The 27,795-nt window shown below is 47.4% G+C and overlaps 2 protein-coding genes across 2 annotated transcripts in view; one reads left to right on the forward strand and one right to left on the reverse strand.

Annotated features, from left to right (window-relative positions):
- Positions 1-15,332, forward strand: part of LOC123749112 (uncharacterized) — a 20,805-nt gene extending 5,473 nt beyond the window's left edge. Inside the window, exons 2-4 of the mRNA XM_069336029.1 lie at positions 13,698-14,042; positions 14,162-14,812; positions 14,844-15,332. Of these exons, the coding sequence (XP_069192130.1) occupies positions 13,698-14,042; positions 14,162-14,812; positions 14,844-15,332 (1,485 nt within the window). The remainder of the gene's footprint in view (positions 1-13,697; positions 14,043-14,161; positions 14,813-14,843) is intronic.
- A 196-nt stretch (positions 15,333-15,528) lies between these two features.
- Positions 15,529-27,795, reverse strand: part of LOC123750616 (uncharacterized) — a 75,141-nt gene continuing 62,874 nt past the window's right edge. Inside the window, exons 2-3 of the mRNA XM_045732719.2 lie at positions 20,188-20,306; positions 15,529-18,994 (exon numbers count right to left, since the gene is read on the reverse strand). Of these exons, the coding sequence (XP_045588675.2) occupies positions 17,629-18,994; positions 20,188-20,306 (1,485 nt within the window). The 3' untranslated portion in view covers positions 15,529-17,628. The remainder of the gene's footprint in view (positions 18,995-20,187; positions 20,307-27,795) is intronic.

The raw sequence follows: 27,795 nt of genomic DNA on the forward strand, positions 1-27,795 counted from the left end.
CCTAGGTGAAGTATTTACAAAGTACTGTACAGTATCAACTTTTTGCAGCTGACATTAAATGAAAAGATAGAAATACAAGCAAAAGAAAGATATATGTACACCAGTTTTATCCATCCTACAGAGGAGTACAAGCAGGAGCAAATAATATACACACACGCCAGTGTAACATCAGTGACGTGTATACAAAATTTTAATGGTTTTTTAGTTGTGACAAGAAAATGCTTTACTGTATTTTGCTTTCCATGCTCAGTGTTTGGTGGGAAAATAATAATGGACGAAAAGTGGTGTGCCTGAGTTAAGGCACAAATGCGAACAAGCCTGAATGGTCCCCAGGCATATATGCATATATTCAGTTGCATATATGCCTGGGGACTATTCAGGCTTGTTTGCATTTGTGTTCCTCACGCGTGCCCCAAAGAATGAGGTGATTTGATAAAACACTATGCCCAAGATTACCATCAGAGTGCCGGCGGGATGATGGGGAATTAGCCTCGGCTACCATATCTTTTGTCCGGTCGTGATGGTCGAGTGGTTAAGGTGTCCTGTACACCAGTTGCAGAGTGCTCCTGGCAGTATGGGTTCGAGTCACTTCTGGGGTGTGAGTTTTTTCAGTTGTATATATGCCTGGGGACCACTCAGGCTTGTTCGCGCATATATATATATGTGTGTGTGTATGTGTAATTACCTAAGTGTAGTTACAGGATGAGAGCTACGCTCGTGGTGTCCCGTCTTCCCAGCACTCTTTGTCATATAACGCTTTGAAACTACTGACGGTCTTGGCCTCCACCACCTTCTCCCCTAACTTGTTCCAACCGTCTACCACTCTGTTTGCGAAAGTGAATTTTCTTATATTTCTTCGGCATCTGTGTTTAGCTAGTTTATATCTATGACCTCTTGTTCTTAACGTTCCAGGTCTCAAGAAATCTTCCTTATCGATTTTATCAATTCCTGTTACTATTTTGTATGTAGTGATTATATCACCTCTTTTTCTTCTGTCTTCTAGTTTTGGCATATTTAATGCCTCTAACCTCTCCTCGTAGCTCTTGCCCTTCAGTTCTGGGAGCCACTTAGTAGCATGTCTTTGCACCTTTTCCAGTTTGTTGATGTGCTTCTTAAGATATGGGCACCACACAACTGCTGCATATTCTAGCTTTGGCCTAACAAAAGTCGTGAACAATTTCTTTAGTATATCGCCATCCATGTATTTAAAAGCAATTCTGAAGTTAGAAAGCGTGGCATAGGCTCCTCACACAATATTCTTTATGTGGTCCTCAGGTGATAGTTTTCTATCTAGAACCACCCCTACATCTCTTTCTTTATCAGAATTCTTTAAAGATTTCTCACATAATATATAGGTTGTGTGGGGTCTATGTTCTCCTATTCCACATTCCATAACATGGCATTTATTAACATTAAATTCCATTTGCCAAGTGGCGCTCCATGTACTTATTTTGTCCAGGTCTTCTTGAAGGGCATGACAATCATCTAAGTTTCTTATCCTTCCTATTATCTTAGCATCATCAGCAAACATGTTCATATAATTCTGTATACCAACTGGTAGATAATTTATGTAGACAATAAACATCACTGGTGCAAGAACTAAACCCTGTGGTACTCCACTTGTGACATTTCTCCAGTCCGATACATTGCCTCTGATCACAGCCCTCATTTTTCTATCAGAAAATTTTTCATCCGTGTTAGAAGCGTACCTGTCACTCCTCCAATATTTTCCAGTTTCCAGAACAACCTCTTATGTGGAACTCTGTCGAAAGCCTTTTTTAGGTCCAGATAGATGCAGTCAACCCAACCATCTCTCTCCTGTAATATCTCTGTTGCTCGATCATAGAAACTGAGTAAATTCGATACACAGGATCTTCCAGATCGAAAACCATACTGTCTGTCTGATATTATATAATTTCTCTCCAGGTGTTCTACCCATTTAGTTTTAATTATTTTTTCCAATATTTTGACTATGACACTTGTCAATGATACCGGTCTATAATTAAGGGGGTCTTCCCTGCTTCCACTTTTGTAGATTGGAACTATGTTAGCCTTTTTCCACACATCAGCTACAACTCCTGTATACAGGGATGCCTGAAAAATCAGTTGAAGAGGAATGCTGAGCTCAGATGCACATTCTCTCAGAACCCATGGTGAAACTCCATCTGGACCAACTGCTTTGTTCTTATTTAGCTCCTTGAGCATTTTTTCCACTTCGTCTCTAGACACCTCTATGTGCTCTATGTTGTTCTCTGGAATTCTTATTGTATCTGGTTCCCTGAAGATTTCATTTTGTACAAACACACTTTGGAACTTTTCGTTTAATGTTTCACACATTTCCTTTTCATTTTCCGTGAATCTATTTCCCATTTTCAACCTCTGAATATTATCCTTTACCTGCAATTTGTTGTTTATGAATTTATAGAACAGACCTGGTTCTGTTTTGCATTTGTCTACAATCCCTTTTTCAAAATTTCTTTCTGCCTCTCTCCTCACTGCCGTGTAGTTGTTTCTCGCATCTTTCTATCGCTGGTATGTTTGGGGGTTCGGCCTCTTCCTGTATTGATTCCATTTTTGTGTCTTTTGGTCTCTGGCCCTCTCGCACTTTCTGTTGAACCAATCCTGTTTCCTAGTTCTGCTTCTCTGTTTTGGTATAAATTTTTTTGTGCCTTTATCATATATTTCACAAAACCTGACATACATCTCATTCACTTCCTTGCCTAGCAACACTCTTGTATATATCTTCAAAAAAAAAAAAAAAAAAAAAAAAAAAAGTCTGTCCAATTATACTCACTAAAAATTTGTCTAAGGTTGCCATAATGTCCTCTCCTAAAGTCAGGTATATGTGTGTGTGTGTGTGTGTGTGTGTGTGTGTGTGTGTGTGTGTGTGTGTGTGTGTGTGTGTGTGTGTGTGTGTGTGTGTGTGTGTGTGTGTGTGTGTGTGTGTGTGTGTGTGTGTGTGTGTGTGTGTGTGTGTGTGTGTGTGTGTGTGTGTGTGTGTGTGTGTGTGTGTGTGTGTGTGTGTGTGTGTGTGTGTGTGTGTGTGTGTGTGTGTGTGTGTGTGTGTGTGTGTGTGTGTGTGTGTGTGTGTGTGTGTGTGTGTGTGTGTGTGTGTGTGTGTGTGTGTGTGTGTGTGTGTGTGTGTGTGTGTGTGTGTGTGTGTGTGTGTGTGTGTGTGTGTGTGTGTGTGTGTGTGTGTGTGTGTGTGTGTGTGTGTGTGTGTGTGTGTGTGTGTGTGTGTGTGTGTGTGTGTGTGTGTGTGTGTGTGTGTGTGTGTGTGTGTGTGTGTGTGTGTGTGTGTGTGTGTGTGTGTGTGTGTGTGTGTGTGTGTGTGTGTGTGTGTGTGTGTGTGTGTGTGTGTGTGTGTGTGTGTGTGTGTGTGTGTGTGTGTGTGTGTGTGTGTGTGTGTGTGTGTGAGAGAGAGAGAGAGAGAGAGAGAGAGAGAGAGAGAGAGAGAGAGAGAGAGAGAGAGAGAGAGAGAGAGAGAGAGAGAGAGAGAGAGAGAGAGAGAGAGAGAGAGAGAGAGAGAGAGAGAGAGAGAGAGAGAGAGAGAGAGAGAGAGAGAGAGAGAGAGAGAGAGAGTGAGAGTGAGAGTGAGTGAGAGTGAGAGTGAGAGTGAGAGTGCGCGTGTGTGTGCGTGTGCATGTGCGTGCGTGTGTGCGCGCGCCAGGCATCATACAACCGGACCACTGAAGAGGGATGCCAAAGGGCAGTTGCAAATCCAAATCGCAAAACAAAACATGATCTGACGGCTCCTTGGCGGAAGAAGCGTCGATCCAGACGTCCGCGCGGCGTCAAGGTTGAACCAGAGTCCCTGGATTGCTCTGGTTGTACACTGTAAATGTGCAGCCTGGAAAAAGGCATCGCTGCCGACAGACACCCAATTCGTTTATTTTGTTTCGGAAGGTGAGTGGTGTCCCCTATAAGGCCATCCTTATTGCTAAACATAATTGTTGGAAACACCAGTTTGCCCCTTCCCTCTGCAGCAGTTCTACGGTGGCAGGCTCAGTCGACATTCATTATGAGATGCTTCGACATCTCCCTCGGTGCACCTTTCAGTGTCTGTTGAATATATATAACTGTGTCTCATATAGCTTCTTGTATATAAATAAATAAATAAATAAATAAATGATGAGATAATGAATATCTGAGAGGCGTCGTCAGTTCCCGAGGACTGGCTTGAACCAGTTGTTCTTTTTCATAACCCCCTGAGGATTTTCGCCCCATTGCCCTTCGAGTTGTCTGCAAACTTGAACGTATAGTCAATGTGTCTCTATCGTGGTTCTTAGAACACTATCGCTACCTCTCCTCCCATCTACAGGCTCACCATAGAGCCTGTAGATCACTCACCATCATAGCCCGTGCTACTTGGAACTTTGTTTCAAGTAGCTGAATCTAAAACGACAACAACAACAACAACCCTTCATTTGACTTTAGCAAGTCTCGTGTTCGAGCTCCCGTCTCCTGACATGCCTCTTCCGCCCACCAAGAGTCATACTCCCATCTGGATATATAGAATGATCCCAGGTTTAAGTTAATTTTGATTGAAAGGCAACCCGTCCTCAGACCAAGTCCATTCCATCCAGCGGTCGACCCCAAAGACGCATTCATGCTACTCAGGACGAAGTGTCCATGTAGCACGGGCTATGGTGAGCCCGTGTCTGAAGTGTAAATTAATATTATTATATATTAGCATGTTGTGGTCTTTAGGTGTTTAGGTTCTGTTGGCGATTATTTGTATTTGTAGTACATGGGTGAAGCATTTACAGCAACCCGGCCACGGATCAAGTCCATTGCATCCAGCGGTCGACCCCACAGACGCATTCATAAATTTTAACATGGTGTTCATTCAAGACGGGAATTTTCTCAAGTATAAATTAATATTATAATATATTAGCATATTGTGCATATATAGGCATAGGTTAGGTTAGGTTAGGTGTTTAGGTTCTGTTGGCGATTATTTGTATTTGTAGTACGTGGGTGAAGCATTTATAGCGTTGTGTTTCGAGCAAAATTCGTCAGTGAAACACTTGTTCCGGATATGTTCGAACGTCAGCAGTTGTGAGTCGTGTGTAAACCGCTTTTCATTCATAAACAGGGGGTTTGGCGGGTGCATGGAATCACTTTTGGATCTTTGTTTGAAGGACGGGCTGGATAATGTCAGCACACTTCCGGAACAAGTGCTTCGCTAACGTCCTCTGTTCGAACCTAATTCTATAAATGCTTCACCCACGTACTTCAAATACAAATAATCGCCAGCAGAACCTAAACACCTAGCCTAACTACGCCTAGCTATACATAGAATTTGTATGTATAAGAATATTAATTTATATATGAGAACAAACTAATTTTTAATACAAAGTACAGTATGTTAAAATTGATGAATGCTTCTGGGGAGGACGACCGCTGCTTTAAACAGCCTAAAGTAAAGACTGGTTGTTTGGCGGGTGTATGGAATGGACGTTGTCCTTTTTTATGAGGATGGGCTATATAAGAAGGCAAGGTGCCTAAAATTTGAATTTATTTCGTTTTTATACATATGCAGGGGAAAGAGGATATTCTAGACTTTGATTCAACATGGCGGGCGTCGGGCCCAGCTGCATGAGAATGGCGCCAAGATTTTAGGAGTAGCAGCGCCACTGGTCTTCTGGTCTGGAGACGTAAGATGAATTTTTACATTTATTTATACAAGAGTTCTTACATTCTTGTAAAATTGGTTGCATGAAACGGAGATTAGCAAATGGAATAGTGACCTGACGTCAGGTGATTGGTGGAGAGCTCACTGCTGTTCCAAGCTTCGTGCGGAGAGGTTGCACTGAAGAGAGCTCCAAGAAATTAATAAATTTTGCGTATGCACCGTGCTGACAAGAGAGAATAGGCAGTGCATGCACGGAGCTGTTGTCTACGTCTTCTAAGAGTAAAGTTAATAAGCGGTTCCTAATTTTTGCGAGCTGAAGTGCAAGTGAGAAGATTGCTGTGGCCAGAGACCCGAGTCTTCCAGGAGGAGGGCCAGGCTGCCTCGTATCTTAATTAAACTGTTAACTGCATGTTGCTGTTTTGGTCTAGTCCTGGTGAGTGGAGATGAGCGGCGAGAGTGACAGTGTGAGCAGTGTACCACAAGTTGCCATCCTGCTGCTTATTGGTGACTGCCAGACGATAATGAGGGAGTGTAGTGCATTATTTTAGATTCAGCTACTTAGAACAAAAGTTCCAAAGTAGCACGGGCTATGGTGAGCCCGTTGTGGACTTACCTGGCACAGGAGCGGGGCTGTAACTGTGTAGTGCATTTGGACGCTTACTTTGTGGACAGATTGTGACAGTGACGTGCTGGAAGGGGTGACAGCTAGTCAACCAGTGACAGTGAGCGGTGCAATGTGATGGTGGTGAGCCTATAGTGAGGCCCATGTAAGGGGCCGTTGCAAACTGTGGACAATAAACAATTGGTCATCTCCTAGTGTGTGAGAAGTGTCACACACTAATTAAACCAGTGTGAAGTGGTGTTCAATGGACACAGTTGTCGGTGGACCCAGTTATATACGAATTTCACTGCAGTGGAAGAAATAGTTCCCCGGTAGCCTCATTCCAAAGGAGGGCCGAGTCTGTCTGGGAAAGGAGGAAGTCCTTGCAAGACCAGAGGAACAAGTGAGAGCCGTCTACACTGGATAATTCTAGAGGAAGCTAACTACAGAGACAGCGCCAGTTCTACGCCCAGGTAGAGTAAGTCTGTCCTTCCCTTGTTAGTAGGCTGTTCCAAGGAACCGAGAGGAATATATTTGATTTGTATCTTTATGTGCCTCAAGTGACATTTTGAAGTTGATTGATGAAGATTAAGCCACCCAAGAGCGAGTCGTCCGTACAAATTTTGAAGTGATTTCCTGGGGTTATATTTGTGTGTCGATGTTACGGTTTATGGAATTGATTTTTGGATAAATTAAATTTTGAGGCAGAAGCCTAGTCAATTGTAGAGAGCCTTGTGATCATAAGTTTTGATTTAAAGTAACAGAAGATTTTTTTATCATTAATAAAAAATCCTATCTTAGCTAGCAGCCTTTGGGTTAATTTAATGGTAATTAAAGTTCCGTTAGTCGAGTAAAGTTCCATGATATTTTAAAGTTGGCAAGTAACAACAGTTTAGGTAGCATCTGACCTTTTGAAGAAATTGTCTGGATCAATATCCTTCAAATTGTTCAATATTTTAACTTGGGTATGACCAGAATGATCTACCTTGAGCCTCGTGACAGTCACTGGCCAGTGAGAAGGTTTACAGGGCTCGTTACCAGGCTGGGGGAACTAAAATTCTTCTCCATGTATAGTTTGAGTCTTATTGTGTATTTTATACGCCAGTGTGTTTCTGTTCTCTATACACTCTGGTTACTTGCCTGACTCTCCGAGTGAATACACTACACATTTATACACTAGTTGTGGGAAGGTGTTCGTACGTTGGTGTGGGCTAAGCTGCTCGTTGAAGTAGAGATACTATAGGCTCTGTCGGGTGTGGTGGGAGGCCTGGGTGTGTATTTAGGTCCTGAGCCACAAGGTCTGGCGCTACCAGAGACCACTCCCACAATAACGAGGTCGACGTCAGCCGAGGCCAGAATATTTGTTAACTGATAAGATTTGGGTAGGGCTACATAGCCTAACCCCACAGGTATTTGGCGGTTTAAGGAGAACCCCCAAATTGGTGATCTTGTTCACTTGTGGAGAAGTTTTGTGGTGAATTGGGTGCTGGAGTCCCTGTACTCATCTAGTTGAGTACAGGTATCCGCCGTGTCGTTCCCAGAACTTCAGCTGTACCTCACTCTGTATAGGGGAAGTCCTTGGTAAGTGGTTCCTCTGCGATCGTGACTGGGGTCCCTTTTGTGGCCTAGGTGCCAAAGAATGCCAAAGGTGCCAGAGAGGGAGAAACATGCGCCCCTCAGTACGATTGTTATTTTAGTGGACCTTGGGGTCTACATTCATACTGCCTTCGCTGCAAAGACATCCATTGTTTCTGTTGTTTCTAACAAAATTTACCCGAGGACCACAAACACTAGTGGCCTCGACGAAGACAGGAAACCGGCGGCTTGTCAAAGGTCCCCCTCCTTTGTCCTGATGACAAGGGGCAGCAACAGCTTCAAGCTCAAGCCACAATGCAGGACAGAAAATATATGTTTTTCACCTACAAGGTTATAAACCCATGGAACCGCCTACCCGTCGAGGCTGTAAATGCCAAGACATTCATTACTTCAGTTCAAAATTAGTTGGAAAAAATCCTCAGGGAGAATGGGGGACCTTTGACAAGCTGGCATCTTTCTGTCCCCGTCGAGGCCACTAGTGAGATGGTGGCCTTCGGGTAAAATGTCACCCTCGACCTTTCCACACCGGTGTCTCGACCCTTAGTGTGATCATTAGGTCCATCGTGCCTTACAACGTTGACCCTTGTGATCATCTACCCAGTCGCCATACTGGCCAGGCAAGGGCCAGGACTATCGCTGATTCATCAACGTTGATTGTGTTGAATTAACGATGAATCGACGTTAATTCTGTATAAGTCGTCACATCAACAATGGGTTCGAGATCGACCACAAGTACAGTTTCTAAATTAAGGAACTGACATATGTGGAGAGTTAGTGTCACAATTGATATGTTTGTCCGTTAACTTTCAAAAATTCAAAATTCAAATGTTTCTTTAGGTAAAAGTACATACGTAGAAGATGAGTTACAAACATGATGTTGGATTTCTAGATACAGCTAGTACATACAATACCTAAAGCCACTAATACGCACAGCGTTTCGGGCAACTTAGCATTGATTGAATGTCGACTCGGCGTGGAATTGACGTTGCTCTTGAGTACTGTACCCACTGGGTAGCTTGTTCTCGCCAACGTTCTTAACGTCAAAAAACTGTCGTACAAAAATGTGCCCTTATCCTAAACTTCCAGAGGAACCCACAAACAAAAAACGGGACAGTATGTCAATGTCGCGAGCCGCTATCATTTTCTAGTACGATGATTTTTGGCGTACTAGAAAATTGGTTATCTCCATGTGCAATCCGTCATAATTATTTACCTTAAGGCCACTAATAATCAAGTGGCCTCCACGAGGACAGGAAGCCGGTGACTTGTCAAGTTCCTCACCCTCATTTGAAAGGCTCTCAACCGTTCCTGGTATGAGAGTTGATTTAGTTCAGGAGTGAATTTTGTTGCCCGGTGTTGCACTTACTCCAGAGCAGCTGTATCCTTCTAAAGATGAGGTCTCCATGCTTGGGTAGAATAATCAAAGTGAAGCGCACCAGAGATTTATACAGTTGAACAACTACCTTTTTTTTCCTGAAAGTCAGAAGTTCGCTTGATGAGGTGTGATGAGTCTTTTTTTTACAGCAGCTCCCACTTGTTGTGCAACTTTACTGAATGGTGGATTCTGACTCCAAGGTCCTTGTCTTCATCTGTCTGTTGAAAGGTAATGCTGTTGTTTAGGTAGTTGAGACGTGGGTTGTTATGCCCCACATGCAAGGTATTGTATTTGTCGATATTAAAAAGTATTTGCCAGTCTGCTGACCATTTGTGGAGTTCATGTAGATCTCTTTGTACCTAATCTTGTTATAAAAAATATGTAAGTCCCCAGTATCAATTTTACTTCTCACTTACCATAAATCTTAGTGTCATCTGCAAATTTGATGATGTAGTTTGTAATATTCTCATCTATGTGGTTGATGTACATGACAAAGGGGTGGCCCCAAAATGGTCCCCTGCGGTACACCACTCACCACCAGGTTTCTCCAGTCAGATTATTTTAGTGTAGCACAACCCTTTGTTTCGACCATTGTCTTATCCAGTCTAGTACCATTTATTTCATGCATCTGTAACTCCCTTGCCAGTCTTTCCTATACTTTATCAATGGCTTTAGCATAGTCCTTTGTCTGAATACTCGGTTACTGTTTCCAAAAATGTGATCAGGTTTATAAAGCAGGATCTATTTTTTAACACACCCATGTTCCTTTGCTTTTATTTATTTATTTATTTATTTATTTATTTATTTATTTATTTATTTATTTATTTATATACAAGAAGGTACATTGGGTTTGTGGGAATACATAGCATAGTATTTACAATCTTGTAAAGCCACTAGTACGCGCAGCGTTGCTTGCTTTTACAAGAATGTTTACTGTGACATGTTGAATGATTCCTTCTCTTAGGATTCACTTCATGAGCTTGCAAATGTGTGATGTCAAGCTGATGGGACGGTAGTTTTCTGCTGAGTGGTTTGTCTTGTTTTTAAACTAGGGGTGAGATTTGCATATTCCCAATCTAAGGGACCTATAGAATGTTAATTCAACTTATTTTCTATATTCTCTGTTAACCCCCAATGTAACTTCTTGTATATAAATAAATCAATAAGTAAATATTTCCCTTGGTCCAAAGATATTCTGAAAAAAACGTTTCAGTGGTAGGCATAGTTCGTCTGCCAGTTACTTTAAGACTTTGGACTAAATTCCGTCCACACGTAAGGCTTAGTCTCCCGTCCTCATTGTGTCGCACGGTATGGGAATATTCCTTAATTCCTTCCCTTCATCTCCCTCAAACATTTGTGTGGGTAATGGGGTGTTGTCGAATCTTTTTTTTTTTTTTTTTTTTTTTTTTTGAGATATATACAGGAGTTGTTACATTCTTGTACAGCCACTAGTACGCGTAGCGTTTCGGGCAAGTCCTTAATCCTATGGTCCCTGGAATACGATCCCCTGCCGCGAAGAATCGTTTTTTCATCCAAGTACACATTTTACTGTTGCGTTAAACAGAGGCTACAGTTAAGGAATTGCGCCCAGTAAATCCTCCCCGGCCAGGATACGAACCCATGACATAGCGCTCGCGGAACGCCAGGCGAGTGTCTTACCACTACACCACGGAGACTTCTAGTGTGAACACTGATGTAAAGTATTCATCCAAAGTGTTTTCTGTACCTCAATTGTACCTGGATGGGTTCTGGGAGTTCTGGCCCCGGGCCGGGCTTGGGGAGTAGGCTTGACTAGAGAGAGCTTGGTCCAACAGGTTGTTGCTTGGAGTGGCCCGCAGGCCCACATATCCACCACAGCCCGGTTGGTCCGGCATTTCCTGAAGAAAACTATCCTTTTATCATCCATTATAACTTGGTTAATTTCACCTTTTAAAGGGGTCCTATCGAATCCTATGTTTTGAGTTTACTTCTTATATAGGCAAAGAACGACTTTGAATCTTTGTTTTCTTTCGTAGTTTATCATAAAATATTTGTGATTTTCTTTGAATTTATGACATAATCACTGGATAGTCTTTGTATATTTGCTAGGCAGGTAACTTGAGGCTATTGGTAGTACAGTCGGGTTCGTTGTCGACTCACAATCGCGAATTCCGGATTCGAATCCCGGGCGGTACAGAAATGGTTGAGCGCGTTTTCTATCACCGTAATGCATCTGTTCACCTAGCAGTAAATAGGTAGCCAGGAGTCGGCTTGTTGTGGGGTTGCATCCTGGGAAGGGTCAGTAATTCGACCCTGGGGGGGGGGGGAGGAGCAGGCCTCTATATAAACCTAACATATACTCTATGTATATCTTGAGATGATTTCGGGGCTTTTAAGTGTCCCCGCGGCCCGGTCCTCGACCAGGCCTCCACCCCCAGGAAGCAGCCCGTGACAGCTGACTAACACCCAGGTACCTATTTTACTGCTAGGTAACAGGGGCATAGGGTGAAAGAAACTCTGCCCATTGTTTCTCGCCGGCGCCTGGGATCGAACCCAGGACCACAGGATCACAAGTCCAGCGTGCTGTCCGCTCGGCCGACCGACTCCCGTATAATTTGGCTGCCTGTCCCCCCCCCCCCCCCCCCACACACACAATTAATTGAATGATCTATTTCCAGACTTGTTTAGTAGAATCGTAATTATACATCTAACGTTAGACTATGCTAATTTTTAAAATGAAACCCTTAAACAGACCAAATTCAAAAACAAAAATTGGTCAGAATGTAGCCTAATTCCAGAGGTAATTCCAACCTTCAAATGCAATACGACAACGATATGTCCTAAAGAGACTGAAATGTCTTCCACAAAACTCCCCAGCTCTGGCTAGATTTGGACCTAATTTCTCGAAGTCATTTCAACATCAAATGTTGAATGTTGACCAGACCACACACTAGAAGTTGAAGGGACGACGACGTTTCGGTCCGTCCTGGACCATTCTCAAGTCGAAGACCACACACTAGAAGTTGAAGGGACGACGACGTTTCGGTCCGTCCTGGACCATTCTCAAGTCGAAGACCACACACTAGAAGTTGAAGGGACGACGACGTTTCGGTCCGTCCTGGACCATTCTCAAGTCGATTCCAGTCAATGTTGAAGGTCATCTCGACATCCACACATCAGCTCAGTGGGCAGCCATTCCTAATCCTTATCCTGACCCTCTTCCAAGTGCTTTAATATAGGCGTAATGGCTTGGCGCTTTCTCCTGACAGTGCCCTTCCCAGTGGGGCCCAATATCCAAGAGTATTACCGAATCGACGTTGATATCGTCGATTCACTGTCGAATCGACGTTGATATCGTCGATTCACTGTCGAATCGACGTTGATATCGTTGATTCACTGTCGAATTGACCTTGATATCGTTGATTCACTGTCGAATCGACGTTGATACACTGTCGAATCAACGTTGATACACTGTCGAATCAACGTTGATATCGTTGAATCACTGTCGAATCAACGTTGATATCGTTGATTCAGTGTCGAATCGACGTTGATATCGTTGATTCACTGTCGAATCGACGTTGATATCGTTGATTCACTGTCGAATCGACGTTGATATCGTTGATTCACTGTCGAATCAACCTTGATATCGTTGATTCACTGTCGAATCGACGTTGATATCGTTGATTCACTGTCGAATCGACGTTGATATCGTTGATTCACTGTCGAATCGACGTTGATATCGTTGATTCACTGTCGAATCGACGTTGTTGTAGGATATTGTTCCCACTGTGAAATGACAATACACTTTTGAGTGTGATTTAAGCCGTTAGATTGAACCCGGGGAACCGCCTACCCGCCGTAGCTGTAAATGCCAAAACTGTTAAGTTTTAAAAGTATAACTGGTAAAGATCAAGACAAATGTGTGTGTGTGGGGGGGGGGGGTTAGGGGGATATTTGAGAAGCCGCCGGCTTCCTGTCCTCGTCCAGGCCACTAGTGTTAATGGCTCTCAGGTAAATTCAGGTATATGATGTGACATAGTGGTCATGTGTGTGTATATCGCCCGCCCCATCGGCGTCTAAACGTCGTACACAAGGAGTCCTATTATCAACCAAAATCCTATTGAAGATACGCCAGAAAATCTGCCCTTCGCAACAGTTGCTTTCATCGTATATATTTTACTCTTATTTTGTTATTATTAATTCATTTATATACTTACATGTTTGACTCATACGATCTACGAGAGTGTGAGAAGACATCAATTTCCATGTAAAAGCGACCAGTGTGGTCCCGGCCGCCACAGGGGGAGGACACACGTGCTCCCAGCGGGGCGGGGCGTTGGTATACTTTTGCAAGAGGTATAATTTAAACACAAACAAGGAGGTGATTTTGATCATTTAATTTCAAGACATATTTTTCAGTTAAACAGTTTTGTGTATTATTCATTTAATACACCCACAAGATAGGATTCGTGATTGGTTTTGTATTATTGATTTAATTATTGCAATAGGATTCTCGGGGAGAAAGAAACAGATTTTCTATAAGAACTGTCTTTCTGTTACGCCGAAAATCTGACTTGTCAGCTGGGGGTCACGACAAGTATTACTACACTGCTGTCAGAGGTCAGTCGTACGACACCGCTGTAACAGACCAGTCGTACGACACCGCTGTAACAGACCAGTCGTACGACACTACTGTAACAGACCAGTCGTACGACACTGTAACAGACCAGTCGTACGACACTACTGTAACAGACCAGTCGTACGACACTGTAACAGACCAGTCGTACAACACTGTAACAGACCAGTCGTACGACACTGTAGCAGATCAGTCGTACAACACTAACAGACCAGTCGTACAACACTGTAACAGACCAGACGTACAACACTGTAACAGACCAGACGTACAACACTGTAACAGACCAGTCGTGCGACACTGCTGTGACAGACCAGTCGTACGACACTGGTGTAACAGATCAGTCGTACGACACTAACAGACCAGTCGTACGACACTGTAACAGACCAGTCGTACGACACTACTGTAACAGACCAGCCGTACGACACTGTAACAGACCAGTCGTACGACACTACTGTAACAGACCAGCCGTACGACACTGTAACAGACCAGTCGTACGACACTACTGTAACAGACCAGCCGTACGACACTGTAACAGACCAGTCGTACGACACTACTGTAACAGACCAGTCGTACGACACTGCTGTAACAGACCAGTCGTACGACACTACTGTAACAGACCAGCCGTACGACACTGTAACAGACCAGTCGTACGACACTACTGTAACAGACCAGTCGTACGACACTACTGTAACAGACCAGTCGTACGACACTACTGTAACAGACCAGTCGTACGACACTCCTGTAACAGACCAGTCGTACGACACTGTAAGAGACCAGTCGTACGACACTGTAACAGACCAGTCGTACGACACTACTGTAACAGACCAGTCGTACGACACTACTGTAACAGACCAGTCGTACGACACTGTAACAGACCAGTCGTACGACACTGTAACAGACCAGTCGTACGACACTGTAACAGACCAGTCGTACGACACTGTAACAGACCAGTCGTACGACACTGTAACAGACCAGTCGTACGACACTGTAACAGACCAGTCGTACGACATTGTAACAGACCAGTCGTACGACACTAACAGACCAGTCGTACGACACGGTAACAGACCAGTCGTACGACACTACTGTAACAGACCAGTCGTACGACACTACTGTAACAGACCAGTCGTACGACACTGTAACAGACCAGTCGTACGACACTGTAACAGACCAGTCGTACAACACTACTGTAACAGACCAGTCGTACGACACTGTAACAGACCAGTCGTACAACACTACTGTAACAGACCAGTCGTACGACACTGTAACAGACCAGTCGTACGACACTGTAACAGACCAGTCGTACAACACTACTGTAACAGACCAGTCGTACGACACTGTAACAGACCAGTCGTACAACACTACTGTAACAGACCAGTCGTACGACACTACTGTAACAGACCAGTCGTACGACACTGTAACAGACCAGTCGTACGACACTACTGTAACAGACCAGTCGTACGACACTGTAACAGACCAGTCGTACGACACTAACAGACCAGTCATATGACACTGTAACAGACCAGTCATACGACCCTACTGTAACAGACCAGTCGTACGACACTACTGTAACAGACCAGTCGTACGACACTACTGTAACAGACCAGTCGTATGACACTACTGTAACAGACCAGTCGTACGACACTACTGTAACAGACCAGTCGTACGACACTACTGTAACAGACCAGTCGTACAACACTACTGTAACAGACCAGTCGTACGACACTACTGTAACAGACCAGTCGTACGACACTACTGTAACAGACCAGTCGTACGACACTACTGTAACAGACCAGTCGTACGACACTACTGTAACAGACCAGTCGTACGACACTACTGTAAAAGAGACCATTCGCATGACACTACTCTAAGAGATCACTGTTCTACTCTAACTACGAGGCCAGTCTTACAGTTCACAGTGAAACCAAACGTTTCCGTCGGTACAGGAGCCAGATTCACGAAGCAGTTACGCAAGCACTTACGAACCTGGGGCCTGATTCACGAAACAGTTACGCATGCACTTATGATCCTGTGCATCTTTTTTCAATCTTTGGCGGCTTTGTTTACAATTATTAAACAGTTAATGAGCTCCGAAGCACCAGGAGGCTGTTTATAACAATAACACCAGTTGTTTGGCAAGTTTTCATGCTTGTAAACTGTTAAATAAATGTAACCAAAGCCGTCAAAGATTAAGGAAATATGTACACTTTCGTAAGTGCTTGATTAACAGCTTCGTGACTCTGGCTCCAGCCGTATAACACGTGTCCCTGGCCACAGTGTAGGACTGAGAACATCAGATGCCTTTTTCACCCAAAGGGTTATAAACCCGTGGAACCGCCTACCCGCCGAAGCCGTAAATGCCCAAACTGTTAAATGTTAAAGTACAACTGGAAAAGATCACCAAGGCAAATAGGGGAACCTTCGACAAGCCGTCGGCTTCCTGTCCTCGTCGAGGTCAATAGTGTTAGCGGCCCTCAGGTACAAATAAAAAAAAAAAAAATTAGTATCCGTATTAACTAGGGATAATATACGTGTGAGATGAGGATTTCTACAGTGACGTATTCTATATCTATAACCGTATAGGCGTATCCGGATTACAGAACTATATCCGGATTGTAGGCAGAGAAAAAATAATAATGACTCGGTTTTATTTTTACGCGCAATTGACAGTTCCGATACGAACCCTAATGAATAATTTAACGCAGTCATTATTCAATTGATTACGATAAATGGATTACTATTTCGACTGTTTCTACTCGCAAAAATCATTAGAAAATCACAGTAGATGAGGCAGACAGCAGCGCCTACCCGCCTTGCTGCTCGACTCCCTGGACTCTCCTGGTGTGAGACATTGGAGGGCAGCGCCTACCCGCCTTGCTGCTCGACTCCCTGGACTCTCCTGGTGTGAGACATTGGAGGGCAGCGCCTACCCGCCTTGCTGCTCGACTCCCTGGACTCTCCTGGTGTGAGACATTGGAGGGCAGCGCCTACCCGCCTTGCTGCTCGACTCCCTGGACTCTCCTGGTGTGAGACATTGGAGGGCAGCGCCTACCCGCCTTGCTGCTCGACGCCCTGGACTCTCCTGGTGTGAGACACTGGAGGGCAGCGCCTACCCGCCTTGCTGCTCGACTCCCTGGACTCTCCTGGTGTGAGACACTGGAGGGCAGCGCCTACCCGCCTTGCTGCTCGACTCCCTGGACTCTCCTGGTGTGAGACACTGGAGGGCAGCGCCTACCCGCCTTGCTGCTCGACGCCTTGGACTCTCCTGGTGTCAGACACTGGCCATTATGGAGAATTTGGAGAGTTTATCTAGTTTCATAATATTTCCAACGTTATTTTGTTGTAAATAGTTCATGTTGCAGTCGAAAGATGCAAGAAAACTTCGCGTTTGTCAGTGAACATAGGAACTGATAGTCTACAAGAACGCAGTTACATGCGTCTAACTTTATTTACATAGAAAGAGCTCATTTTATTCCACCAGAGGGGGATAAAATGAGTATATTTTTACGTGGACAAGCTTGGTAACAAGAGTTTTTTTTATATAGTGTGCATTGTGTGTGTCAAGAGATCAGGTTGGCGCCAGGCAGGAGCGCCATAAAGCTTCGTGTCCCCCTGCTCGCTCGCCAGGCTACGCCCGACCCTCTCAAGCTGACCCCAGCTTACCTACACACACACTATCACGCCGACATCTCGGGCGTATGCGTATACAGTACAGCCCACGGGTCGTCCTCGCCTCCTATATATTAACAACAGCTGCAGATCTCAGCGACTATACTGTCTCTGATCTCACAGCTCCGCCTCTCGGCTCAATTCTCCTTCTCCTCGCTGTCGGTAGTATCGCCCTCCTTCGAATTTTCGTCGCTCATTCCGCTTACGGATTTACTTTTTGATTTGTGGAAGGGGCTCCCAGGGCCGCCTTTACTGCTCGACTCGTGGTCCGCGTAGTCGTAGTAGTCGTAATCCAAGTAGTCGTAGTCCCGCATGGGGCTTGGTAACCTGAAGGGCGCGGGGGTGGTGCGGGCCAGCTGGGCAGGGCGGTAGAAGTTGTCGAGGCTGGGTTCCCCGACCACACGCACGGGGCGCGGCACCGGTCCGTTGGAGTGGACGTTCTTGCGGCTGTGTGGGACGGGCACCAGGTTGAGCAGGTGGATGCCCAGCGGCGCCAGGGACCTCGCGCCCTGGTGGAGGCGACGACGAGCCGGTCGACCGGACGTGTGGAGGCCCATGATGACGGGCGGGGTCTGGTGGCTCTTGACGCTCACGGGCTGGGGCACCAGCTGCCTAGACCCGACCCGGGGCTTGGGGGCGTTGGGGATCTGGAGCCGGCTCACCAACACGAAGTCCGTCCCCGTGACGGACTCCGCCGAACGAGAGTTCATGATCTCTACCAGAAAGTTTTTTATATCTTGGGACCTTTGAGGTGTCTGGGGGCGGCGCTGAGAGGCGGCGGTATCTGTAAATACTGTGGATAACTTTTGGAACACCTCATCCACAAACTTGTGCCCTGGAGGCGTGGCAGCAGCAGGCTCAGCAGACTGTGGTGCTGCAGGATGCTCCGGCTGCTGCACCAAGTCTGCGTCATCTTCCTTGTCTATAGATGCGAGCCGCTGAGGCACGTAACTTGCAGACTGAGCAGCAACAGCTTCTACCACCTCGTCTTGTGTGGCAAAAACTGGTAGTGCGAGGCTCGGAGGAGCAGCAGCATCTGACGTGGTGGCAGAAGCAGCTGTAGAGGAACCACCAAGCGTCCTGGGCTGCGAGATCACGTCCCCCGACAAGTGAACATCGTAATCTCGTCCGCCATCAACATTACTTTTGAATTCCTGCGAGAGAGACTGAGAGGGAGGTCCCCCTGGCTGGCCAGGGGCGGCGAGGGTGGCGGTCCCTGGCTCTGGGTTAGATCCAGTGCCCTTTACAGGCACCGTCTGTCCTGCCCCGAGCGCTGGGACGCCCCCTCCCAAGGTCCTCTGCTCGGATGGAAACGCTCGGACACCCTTAGCTAGCGTCTCTCGCTCGGTGAAAAGCTGGACGCCCACTACCACAGGGACGCCGATGGGGATAGGGTCGGTGGGAGGTTGAGAGCGGCTAGGCACCACGTCCCCGAAGGCTCGGAACCCGCCCGTGTCCGCCACGTACCATATCTGTCGGCGCTCGCCCTCCTTGTCCACCCAGCTGGAAAACCACAAATTATGCTTAAGCCATTTTTTGTTTTGTAAATTATCAGCAGCTAGAAGTAATTTACAGTATTTTTTTACTATAAAATTTGTATACAAATTCAATATTTATATCTTTCGTTACGTATTCATGTTTGATACAAGGTATTTCAGTATAATGAAATACAAATGGGGAATTACAATGAAAGTAATTAAGTAATAATTTAAAGTACAATTTCTAGAATATTGAAATTATTTGTTTAAGCAATACAATACAAAAAAGCAACAAAGAAAAGGAAACCTGGGGCCAGATTCACTAAGCAGTTACGCAAGTACTTACGAACCTGGGACCATATTCACGAAGCAGTTACGCAAGCACTTACGAACGTGTACATCTTTCCTCAATCTTTGACGGCTCTGGTTACATTTATTAAACAGTTTACAAGCATGAAAACTTGCCAATCAACTGTTGTTATTGTTATAAACAGCCTCCTGGTGCTTCGGAGCTCATTAACTGTTTAATAATTGTAAACAAAGCCGCCAAAGATTGAGAAAAGATGTATAGGTTCGTAAGTGCTTGCGTAACTGCTTCGTGAATCTGGTCTCTATTTGTCACGAAGGCGCGGTCTTATATCTAACCTTCCTGACTTGGCGTTTGATGGTCACTATTATTTAATTACTAACTTTATCCCGAAGGCACTTGCAAAAAACTTGAGGACTTGAATTAGCTTAAGTATTTCTTCTACACTACAAGAAATCGTGTCTCAAGTAGCTCAAGGAACTAAATTATGGAACTACATTTCTCTCACCCTCCTTGCACACTCACATAGCATTATCTAATACACCAATTAGATATCCGCCACAGCAAGCAGTAAGTATGTCTCTCCCACACCAAGTGTCCCCCCCCCCACAGCAAACGTAAAACTCTGTTGACCAGACCACACACTAGAAGGTGAAGGGACGACGACGTTTCGGTCCGTCCTGGACCATTCTCAAGTCGAAGACCACACACTAGAAGGTGAAAGGATGACGACGTTTCGGTCCGTCCTGGACCATTCTCAAGTCGATTGTGAATGGTCCAGAATGGACCGAAACGTCGTCGTCCCTTCACCTTCTAGTGTGTGGTCTGGTCAACATACTTTAGCCACGTTATTGCGACTCCTCGCCAACATAAAACTCTGCCACACCAAGACTAGTATCCTCAGTACGGACCTCCAATTTCCCGTGACATTGACACCAGGCAATCCTTCCTCGGCCCTCGAGTGTTGGGACTGTGTGTAGCGAAGGATCTGCCCCGACCACACCCTGCCACACCCTGCCACCAACACGCCCTGTGGGGAAGAAGCTCAGGTTAGCTGACGCACACACACCTTGCTTTTGTTGATGTTCTCAAGGCCTATATCAACCTCTGGAGGGCTGGCAGCAGAGAGAGAGAGAGAGAGAGAGAGAGAGAGAGAGAGACAGAGAGAGAGAGAGAGAGAGAGAGAGAGAGAGAGAGAGAGAGAGAGAGAGAGAGATAATGAAAAACTGAGAGAAAATCATTTATATTTTGTGACTTATTATAGTGGCAAGACGTAGCTATGAAACAACAGGTATACACACAGAATTAAGACAAAACATTCACAAAATCCGTTAAAAATAATGTAATTTAACTACAATATTGTGTGATTTTTGGTGAAGGTTAGTTACTTGTGTAGAGTAATGCGTGGTCCCTTGTGCTGGGCGCCAGGGACAGTAACTGGTAGTTACTTGTGTAGAGTAATGCGTGGTCCCTTGTGCTGGGCGCCAGGGACAGTAACTGGTAGTTACTTGTGTAGAGTAATGCGTGGTCCCTTGTGCTGGGCGCCAGGGACAGTAACTGGTAGTTACTTGTGTAGAGTAATGCGTGGTCCCTTGTGCTGGGCGCCAGGGACAGTAACTGGTAGTTACTTGTGTAGAGTAATGCGTGGTCCCTTGTGCTGGGCGCCAGGGACAGTAACTGGTAGTTACTTGTGTAGAGTAATGCGTGGTCCCTTGTGCTGGGCGCCAGGGACAGTAACTGGTAGTTACTTGTGTAGAGTAATGCGTGGTCCCTTGTGCTGGGCGCCAGGGACAGTAACTGGTAGTTACTTGTGTAGAGTAATGCGTGGTCCCTTGTGCTGGGCGCCAGGGACAGTAACTGGTAGTTACTTGTGTAGAGTAATGCGTGGTCCCTTGTGCTGGGCGCCAGGGACAGTAACTGGTAGTTACTTGTGTAGAGTAATGCGTGGTCCCTTGTGCTGGGCGCCAGGGACAGTAACTGGTAGTTACTTGTGTAGAGTAATGCGTGGTCCCTTGTGCTGGGCGCCAGGGACAGTAACTGGTAGTTACTTGTGTAGAGTAATGCGTGGTCCCTTGTGCTGGGCGCCAGGGACAGTAACTGGTAGTTACTTGTGTAGAGTAATGCGTGGTCCCTTGTGCTGGGCGCCAGGGACAGTAACTGGTAGTTACTTGTGTAGAGTAATGCGTGGTCCCTTGTGCTGGGCGCCAGGGACAGTAACTGGTAGTTACTTGTGTAGAGTAATGCGTGGTCCCTTGTGCTGGGCGCCAGGGACAGTAACTGGTAGTTACTTGTGTAGAGTAATGCGTGGTCCCTTGTGCTGGGCGCCAGGGACAGTAACTGGTAGTTACTTGTGTAGAGTAATGCGTGGTCCCTTGTGCTGGGCGCCAGGGACAGTAACTGGTAGTTACTTGTGTAGAGTAATGCGTGGTCCCTTGTGCTGGGCGCCAGGGACAGTAACTGGTAGTTACTTGTGTAGAGTAATGCGTGGTCCCTTGTGCTGGGCGCCAGGGACAGTAACTGGTAGTTACTTGTGTAGAGTCATGCGTGGTCCCTTGTGCTGGGCGCCAGGGACAGTAACTGGTAGTTACTTGTGTAGAGTCATGCGTGGTCCCTTGTGCTGGGCGCCAGGGACAGTAACTGGTAGTTACTTGTGTAGAGTCATGCGTGGTCCCTTGTGCTGGGCGCCAGGGACAGTAACTGGTAGTTACTTGTGTAGAGTCATGCGTGGTCCCTTGTGCTGGGCGCCAGGGACAGTAACTGGTAGTTACTTGTGTAGAGTCATGCGTGGTCCCTTGTGCTGGGCGCCAGGGACAGTAACTGGTAGTTACTTGTGTAGAGTCATGCGTGGTCCCTTGTGCTGGGCGCCAGGGACAGTAACTGGTAGTTACTTGTGTAGAGTCATGCGTGGTCCCTTGTGCTGGGCGCCAGGGACAGTAACTGGTAGTTACTTGTGTAGAGTCATGCGTGGTCCCTTGTGCTGGGCGCCAGGGACAGTAACTGGTAGTTACTTGTGTAGAGTCATGCGTGGTCCCTTGTGCTGGGCGCCAGGGACAGTAACTGGTAGTTACTTGTGTAGAGTCATGCGTGGTCCCTTGTGCTGGGCGCCAGGGACAGTAACTGGTAGTTACTTGTGTAGAGTCATGCGTGGTCCCTTGTGCTGGGCGCCAGGGACAGTAACTGGTAGTTACTTGTGTAGAGTCATGCGTGGTCCCTTGTGCTGGGCGCCAGGGACAGTAACTGGTAGTTACTTGTGTAGAGTCATGCGTGGTCCCTTGTGCTGGGCGCCAGGGACAGTAACTGGTAGTTACTTGTGTAGAGTCATGCGTGGTCCCTTGTGCTGGGCGCCAGGGACAGTAACTGGTAGTTACTTGTGTAGAGTCATGCGTGGTCCCTTGTGCTGGGCGCCAGGGACAGTAACTGGTAGTTACTTGTGTAGAGTCATGCGTGGTCCCTTGTGCTGGGCGCCAGGGACAGTAACTGGTAGTTACTTGTGTAGAGTCATGCGTGGTCCCTTGTGCTGGGCGCCAGGGACAGTAACTGGTAGTTACTTGTGTAGAGTCATGCGTGGTCCCTTGTGCTGGGCGCCAGGGACAGTAACTGGTAGTTACTTGTGTAGAGTCATGCGTGGTCCCTTGTGCTGGGCGCCAGGGACAGTAACTGGTAGTTACTTGTGTAGAGTAATGCGTGGTCCCTTGTGCTGGGCGCCAGGGACAGTAACTGGTAGTTACTCGTGTAGAGTCATGCGTGGTCCCTTGTGCTGGGCGCCAGGGACAGTAACTGGTAGTTACTTCGTGTAGAGTCATGCGTGGTCCCTTGTGCTGGGCGCCAGGGACAGTAACTGGTAGTTACTCGTGTAGAGTAATGCGTGGTCCCTTGTGCTGGGCGCCAGGGACAGTAACTGGTAGTTACTTGTGTAGAGTCATGCGTGGTCCCTTGTGCTGGGCGCCAGGGACAGTAACTGGTAGTTACTCGTGTAGAGTCATGCGTGGTCCCTTGTGCTGGGCGCCAGGGACAGTAACTGGTAGTTACTCGTGTAGAGTAATGCGTGGTCCCTTGTGCTGGGCGCCAGGGACAGTAACTGGTAGTTACTCGTGTAGAGTAATGCGTGGTCCCTTGTGCTGGGCGCCAGGGACAGTAACTGGTAGTTACTCGTGTAGAGTAATGCGTGGTCCCTTGTGCTGGGCGCCAGGGACAGTAACTGGTAGTTACTCGTGTAGAGTAATGCGTGGTCCCTTGTGCTGGGCGCCAGGGACAGTAACTGGTAGTTACTCGTGTAGAGTAATGCGTGGTCCCTTGTGCTGGGCGCCAGGGACAGTAACTGGTAGTTACTCGTGTAGAGTAATGCGTGGTCCCTTGTGCTGGGCGCCAGGGACAGTAACTGGTAGTTACTCGTGTAGAGTAATGCGTGGTCCCTTGTGCTGGGCGCCAGGGACAGTAACTGGTAGTTACTCGTGTAGAGTAATGCGTGGTCCCTTGTGCTGGGCGCCAGGGACAGTAACTGGTAGTTACTCGTGTAGAGTAATGCGTGGTCCCTTGTGCTGGGCGCCAGGGACAGTAACTGGTAGTTACTCGTGTAGAGTAATGCGTGGTCCCTTGTGCTGGGCGCCAGGGACAGTAACTGGTAGTTACTCGTGTAGAGTAATGCGTGGTCCCTTGTGCTGGGCGCCAGGGACAGTAACTGGTAGTTACTCGTGTAGAGTAATGCGTGGTCCCTTGTGCTGGGCGCCAGGGACAGTAACTGGTAGTTACTCGTGTAGAGTAATGCGTGGTCCCTTGTGCTGGGCGCCAGGGACAGTAACTGGTAGTTACTCGTGTAGAGTAATGCGTGGTCCCTTGTGCTGGGCGCCAGGGACAGTAACTGGTAGTTACTCGTGTAGAGTAATGCGTGGTCCCTTGTGCTGGGCGCCAGGGACAGTAACTGGTAGTTACTCGTGTAGAGTAATGCGTGGTCCCTTGTGCTGGGCGCCAGGGACAGTAACTGGTAGTTACTCGTGTAGAGTAATGCGTGGTCCCTTGTGCTGGGCGCCAGGGACAGTAACTGGTAGTTACTCGTGTAGAGTAATGCGTGGTCCCTTGTGCTGGGCGCCAGGGACAGTAACTGGTAGTTACTCGTGTAGAGTAATGCGTGGTCCCTTGTGCTGGGCGCCAGGGACAGTAACTGGTAGTTACTCGTGTAGAGTAATGCGTGGTCCCTTGTGCTGGGCGCCAGGGACAGTAACTGGTAGTTACTCGTGTAGAGTAATGCGTGGTCCCTTGTGCTGGGCGCCAGGGACAGTAACTGGTAGTTACTCGTGTAGAGTAATGCGTGGTCCCTTGTGCTGGGCGCCAGGGACAGTAACTGGTAGTTACTCGTGTAGAGTAATGCGTGGTCCCTTGTGCTGGGCGCCAGGGACAGTAACTGGTAGTTACTCGTGTAGAGTAATGCGTGGTCCCTTGTGCTGGGCGCCAGGGACAGTAACTGGTAGTTACTCGTGTAGAGTAATGCGTGGTCCCTTGTGCTGGGCGCCAGGGACAGTAACTGGTAGTTACTCGTGTAGAGTAATGCGTGGTCCCTTGTGCTGGGCGCCAGGGACAGTAACTGGTAGTTACTCGTGTAGAGTAATGCGTGGTCCCTTGTGCTGGGCGCCAGGGACAGTAACTGGTAGTTACTCGTGTAGAGTAATGCGTGGTCCCTTGTGCTGGGCGCCAGGGACAGTAACTGGTAGTTACTCGTGTAGAGTAATGCGTGGTCCCTTGTGCTGGGCGCCAGGGACAGTAACTGGTAGTTACTCGTGTAGAGTAATGCGTGGTCCCTTGTGCTGGGCGCCAGGGACAGTAACTGGTAGTTACTCGTGTAGAGTAATGCGTGGTCCCTTGTGCTGGGCGCCAGGGACAGTAACTGGTAGTTACTCGTGTAGAGTAATGCGTGGTCCCTTGTGCTGGGCGCCAGGGACAGTAACTGGTAGTTACTCGTGTAGAGTAATGCGTGGTCCCTTGTGCTGGGCGCCAGGGACAGTAACTGGTAGTTACTCGTGTAGAGTAATGCGTGGTCCCTTGTGCTGGGCGCCAGGGACAGTAACTGGTAGTTACTCGTGTAGAGTAATGCGTGGTCCCTTGTGCTGGGCGCCAGGGACAGTAACTGGTAGTTACTCGTGTAGAGTAATGCGTGGTCCCTTGTGCTGGGCGCCAGGGACAGTAACTGGTAGTTACTCGTGTAGAGTAATGCGTGGTCCCTTGTGCTGGGCGCCAGGGACAGTAACTGGTAGTTACTCGTGTAGAGTAATGCGTGGTCCCTTGTGCTGGGCGCCAGGGACAGTAACTGGTAGTTACTCGTGTAGAGTAATGCGTGGTCCCTTGTGCTGGGCGCCAGGGACAGTAACTGGTAGTTACTTGTGTAGAGTAATGCGTGGTCCCTTGTGCTGGGCGCCAGGGACAGTAACTGGTAGTTACTTCGTGTAGAGTAATGCGTGGTCCCTTGTGCTGGGCGCCAGGGACAGTAACTGGTAGTTACTCGTGTAGAGTAATGCGTGGTCCCTTGTGCTGGGCGCCAGGGACAGTAACTGGTAGTTACTTGTGTAGAGTAATGCGTGGTCCCTTGTGCTGGGCGCCAGGGACAGTAACTGGTAGTTACTTGTGTAGAGTAATGCGTGGTCCCTTGTGCTGGGCGCCAGGGACAGTAACTGGTAGTTACTTGTGTAGAGTAATGCGTGGTCCCTTGTGCTGGGCGCCAGGGACAGTAACTGGTAGTTACTTGTGTAGAGTAATGCGTGGTCCCTTGTGCTGGGCGCCAGGGACAGTAACTGGTAGTTACTTGTGTAGAGTAATGCGTGGTCCCTTGTGCTGGGCGCCAGGGACAGTAACTGGTAGTTACTTGTGTAGAGTAATGCGTGGTCCCTTGTGCTGGGCGCCAGGGACAGTAACTGGTAGTTACTTGTGTAGAGTAATGCGTGGTCCCTTGTGCTGGGCGCCAGGGACAGTAACTGGTAGTTACTCGTGTAGAGTAATGCGTGGTCCCTTGTGCTGGGCGCCAGGGACAGTAACTGGTAGTTACTTGTGTAGAGTAATGCGTGGTCCCTTGTGCTGGGCGCCAGGGACAGTAACTGGTAGTTACTTGTGTAGAGTAATGCGTGGTCCCTTGTGCTGGGCGCCAGGGACAGTAACTGGTAGTTACTTGTGTAGAGTAATGCGTGGTCCCTTGTGCTGGGCGCCAGGGACAGTAACTGGTAGTTACTTGTGTAGAGTAATGCGTGGTCCCTTGTGCTGGGCGCCAGGGACAGTAACTGGTAGTTACTTGTGTAGAGTAATGCGTGGTCCCTTGTGCTGGGCGCCAGGGACAGTAACTGGTAGTTACTTGTGTAGAGTAATGCGTGGTCCCTTGTGCTGGGCGCCAGGGACAGTAACTGGTAGTTACTTGTGTAGAGTAATGCGTGGTCCCTTGTGCTGGGCGCCAGGGACAGTAACTGGTAGTTACTTGTGTAGAGTAATGCGTGGTCCCTTGTGCTGGGCGCCAGGGACAGTAACTGGTAGTTACTTGTGTAGAGTAATGCGTGGTCCCTTGTGCTGGGCGCCAGGGACAGTAACTGGTAGTTACTTGTGTAGAGTAATGCGTGGTCCCTTGTGCTGGGCGCCAGGGACAGTAACTGGTAGTTACTTGTGTAGAGTAATGCGTGGTCCCTTGTGCTGGGCGCCAGGGACAGTAACTGGTAGTTACTTGTGTAGAGTAATGCGTGGTCCCTTGTGCTGGGCGCCAGGGACAGTAACTGGTAGTTACTTGTGTAGAGTAATGCGTGGTCCCTTGTGCTGGGCGCCAGGGACAGTAACTGGTAGTTACTTGTGTAGAGTAATGCGTGGTCCCTTGTGCTGGGCGCCAGGGACAGTAACTGGTAGTTACTTGTGTAGAGTAATGCGTGGTCCCTTGTGCTGGGCGCCAGGGACAGTAACTGGTAGTTACTTGTGTAGAGTAATGCGTGGTCCCTTGTGCTGGGCGCCAGGGACAGTAACTGGTAGTTACTTGTGTAGAGTAATGCGTGGTCCCTTGTGCTGGGCGCCAGGGACAGTAACTGGTAGTTACTTGTGTAGAGTAATGCGTGGTCCCTTGTGCTGGGCGCCAGGGACAGTAACTGGTAGTTACTTGTGTAGAGTAATGCGTGGTCCCTTGTGCTGGGCGCCAGGGACAGTAACTGGTAGTTACTTGTGTAGAGTAATGCGTGGTCCCTTGTGCTGGGCGCCAGGGACAGTAACTGGTAGTTACTTGTGTAGAGTAATGCGTGGTCCCTTGTGCTGGGCGCCAGGGACAGTAACTGGTAGTTACTCTGTGTAGAGTAATGCGTGGTCCCTTGTGCTGGGCGCCAGGGACAGTAACTGGTAGTTACTTGTGTAGAGTAATGCGTGGTCCCTTGTGCTGGGCGCCAGGGACAGTAACTGGTAGTTACTTGTGTAGAGTAATGCGTGGTCCCTTGTGCTGGGCGCCAGGGACAGTAACTGGTAGTTACTTGTGTAGAGTAATGCGTGGTCCCTTGTGCTGGGCGCCAGGGACAGTA

The sequence above is a fragment of the Procambarus clarkii genome, chromosome 4, assembly GCF_040958095.1.
Source record: "Procambarus clarkii isolate CNS0578487 chromosome 4, FALCON_Pclarkii_2.0, whole genome shotgun sequence".
NCBI classification, from domain to species: domain Eukaryota; kingdom Metazoa; phylum Arthropoda; class Malacostraca; order Decapoda; family Cambaridae; genus Procambarus; species Procambarus clarkii.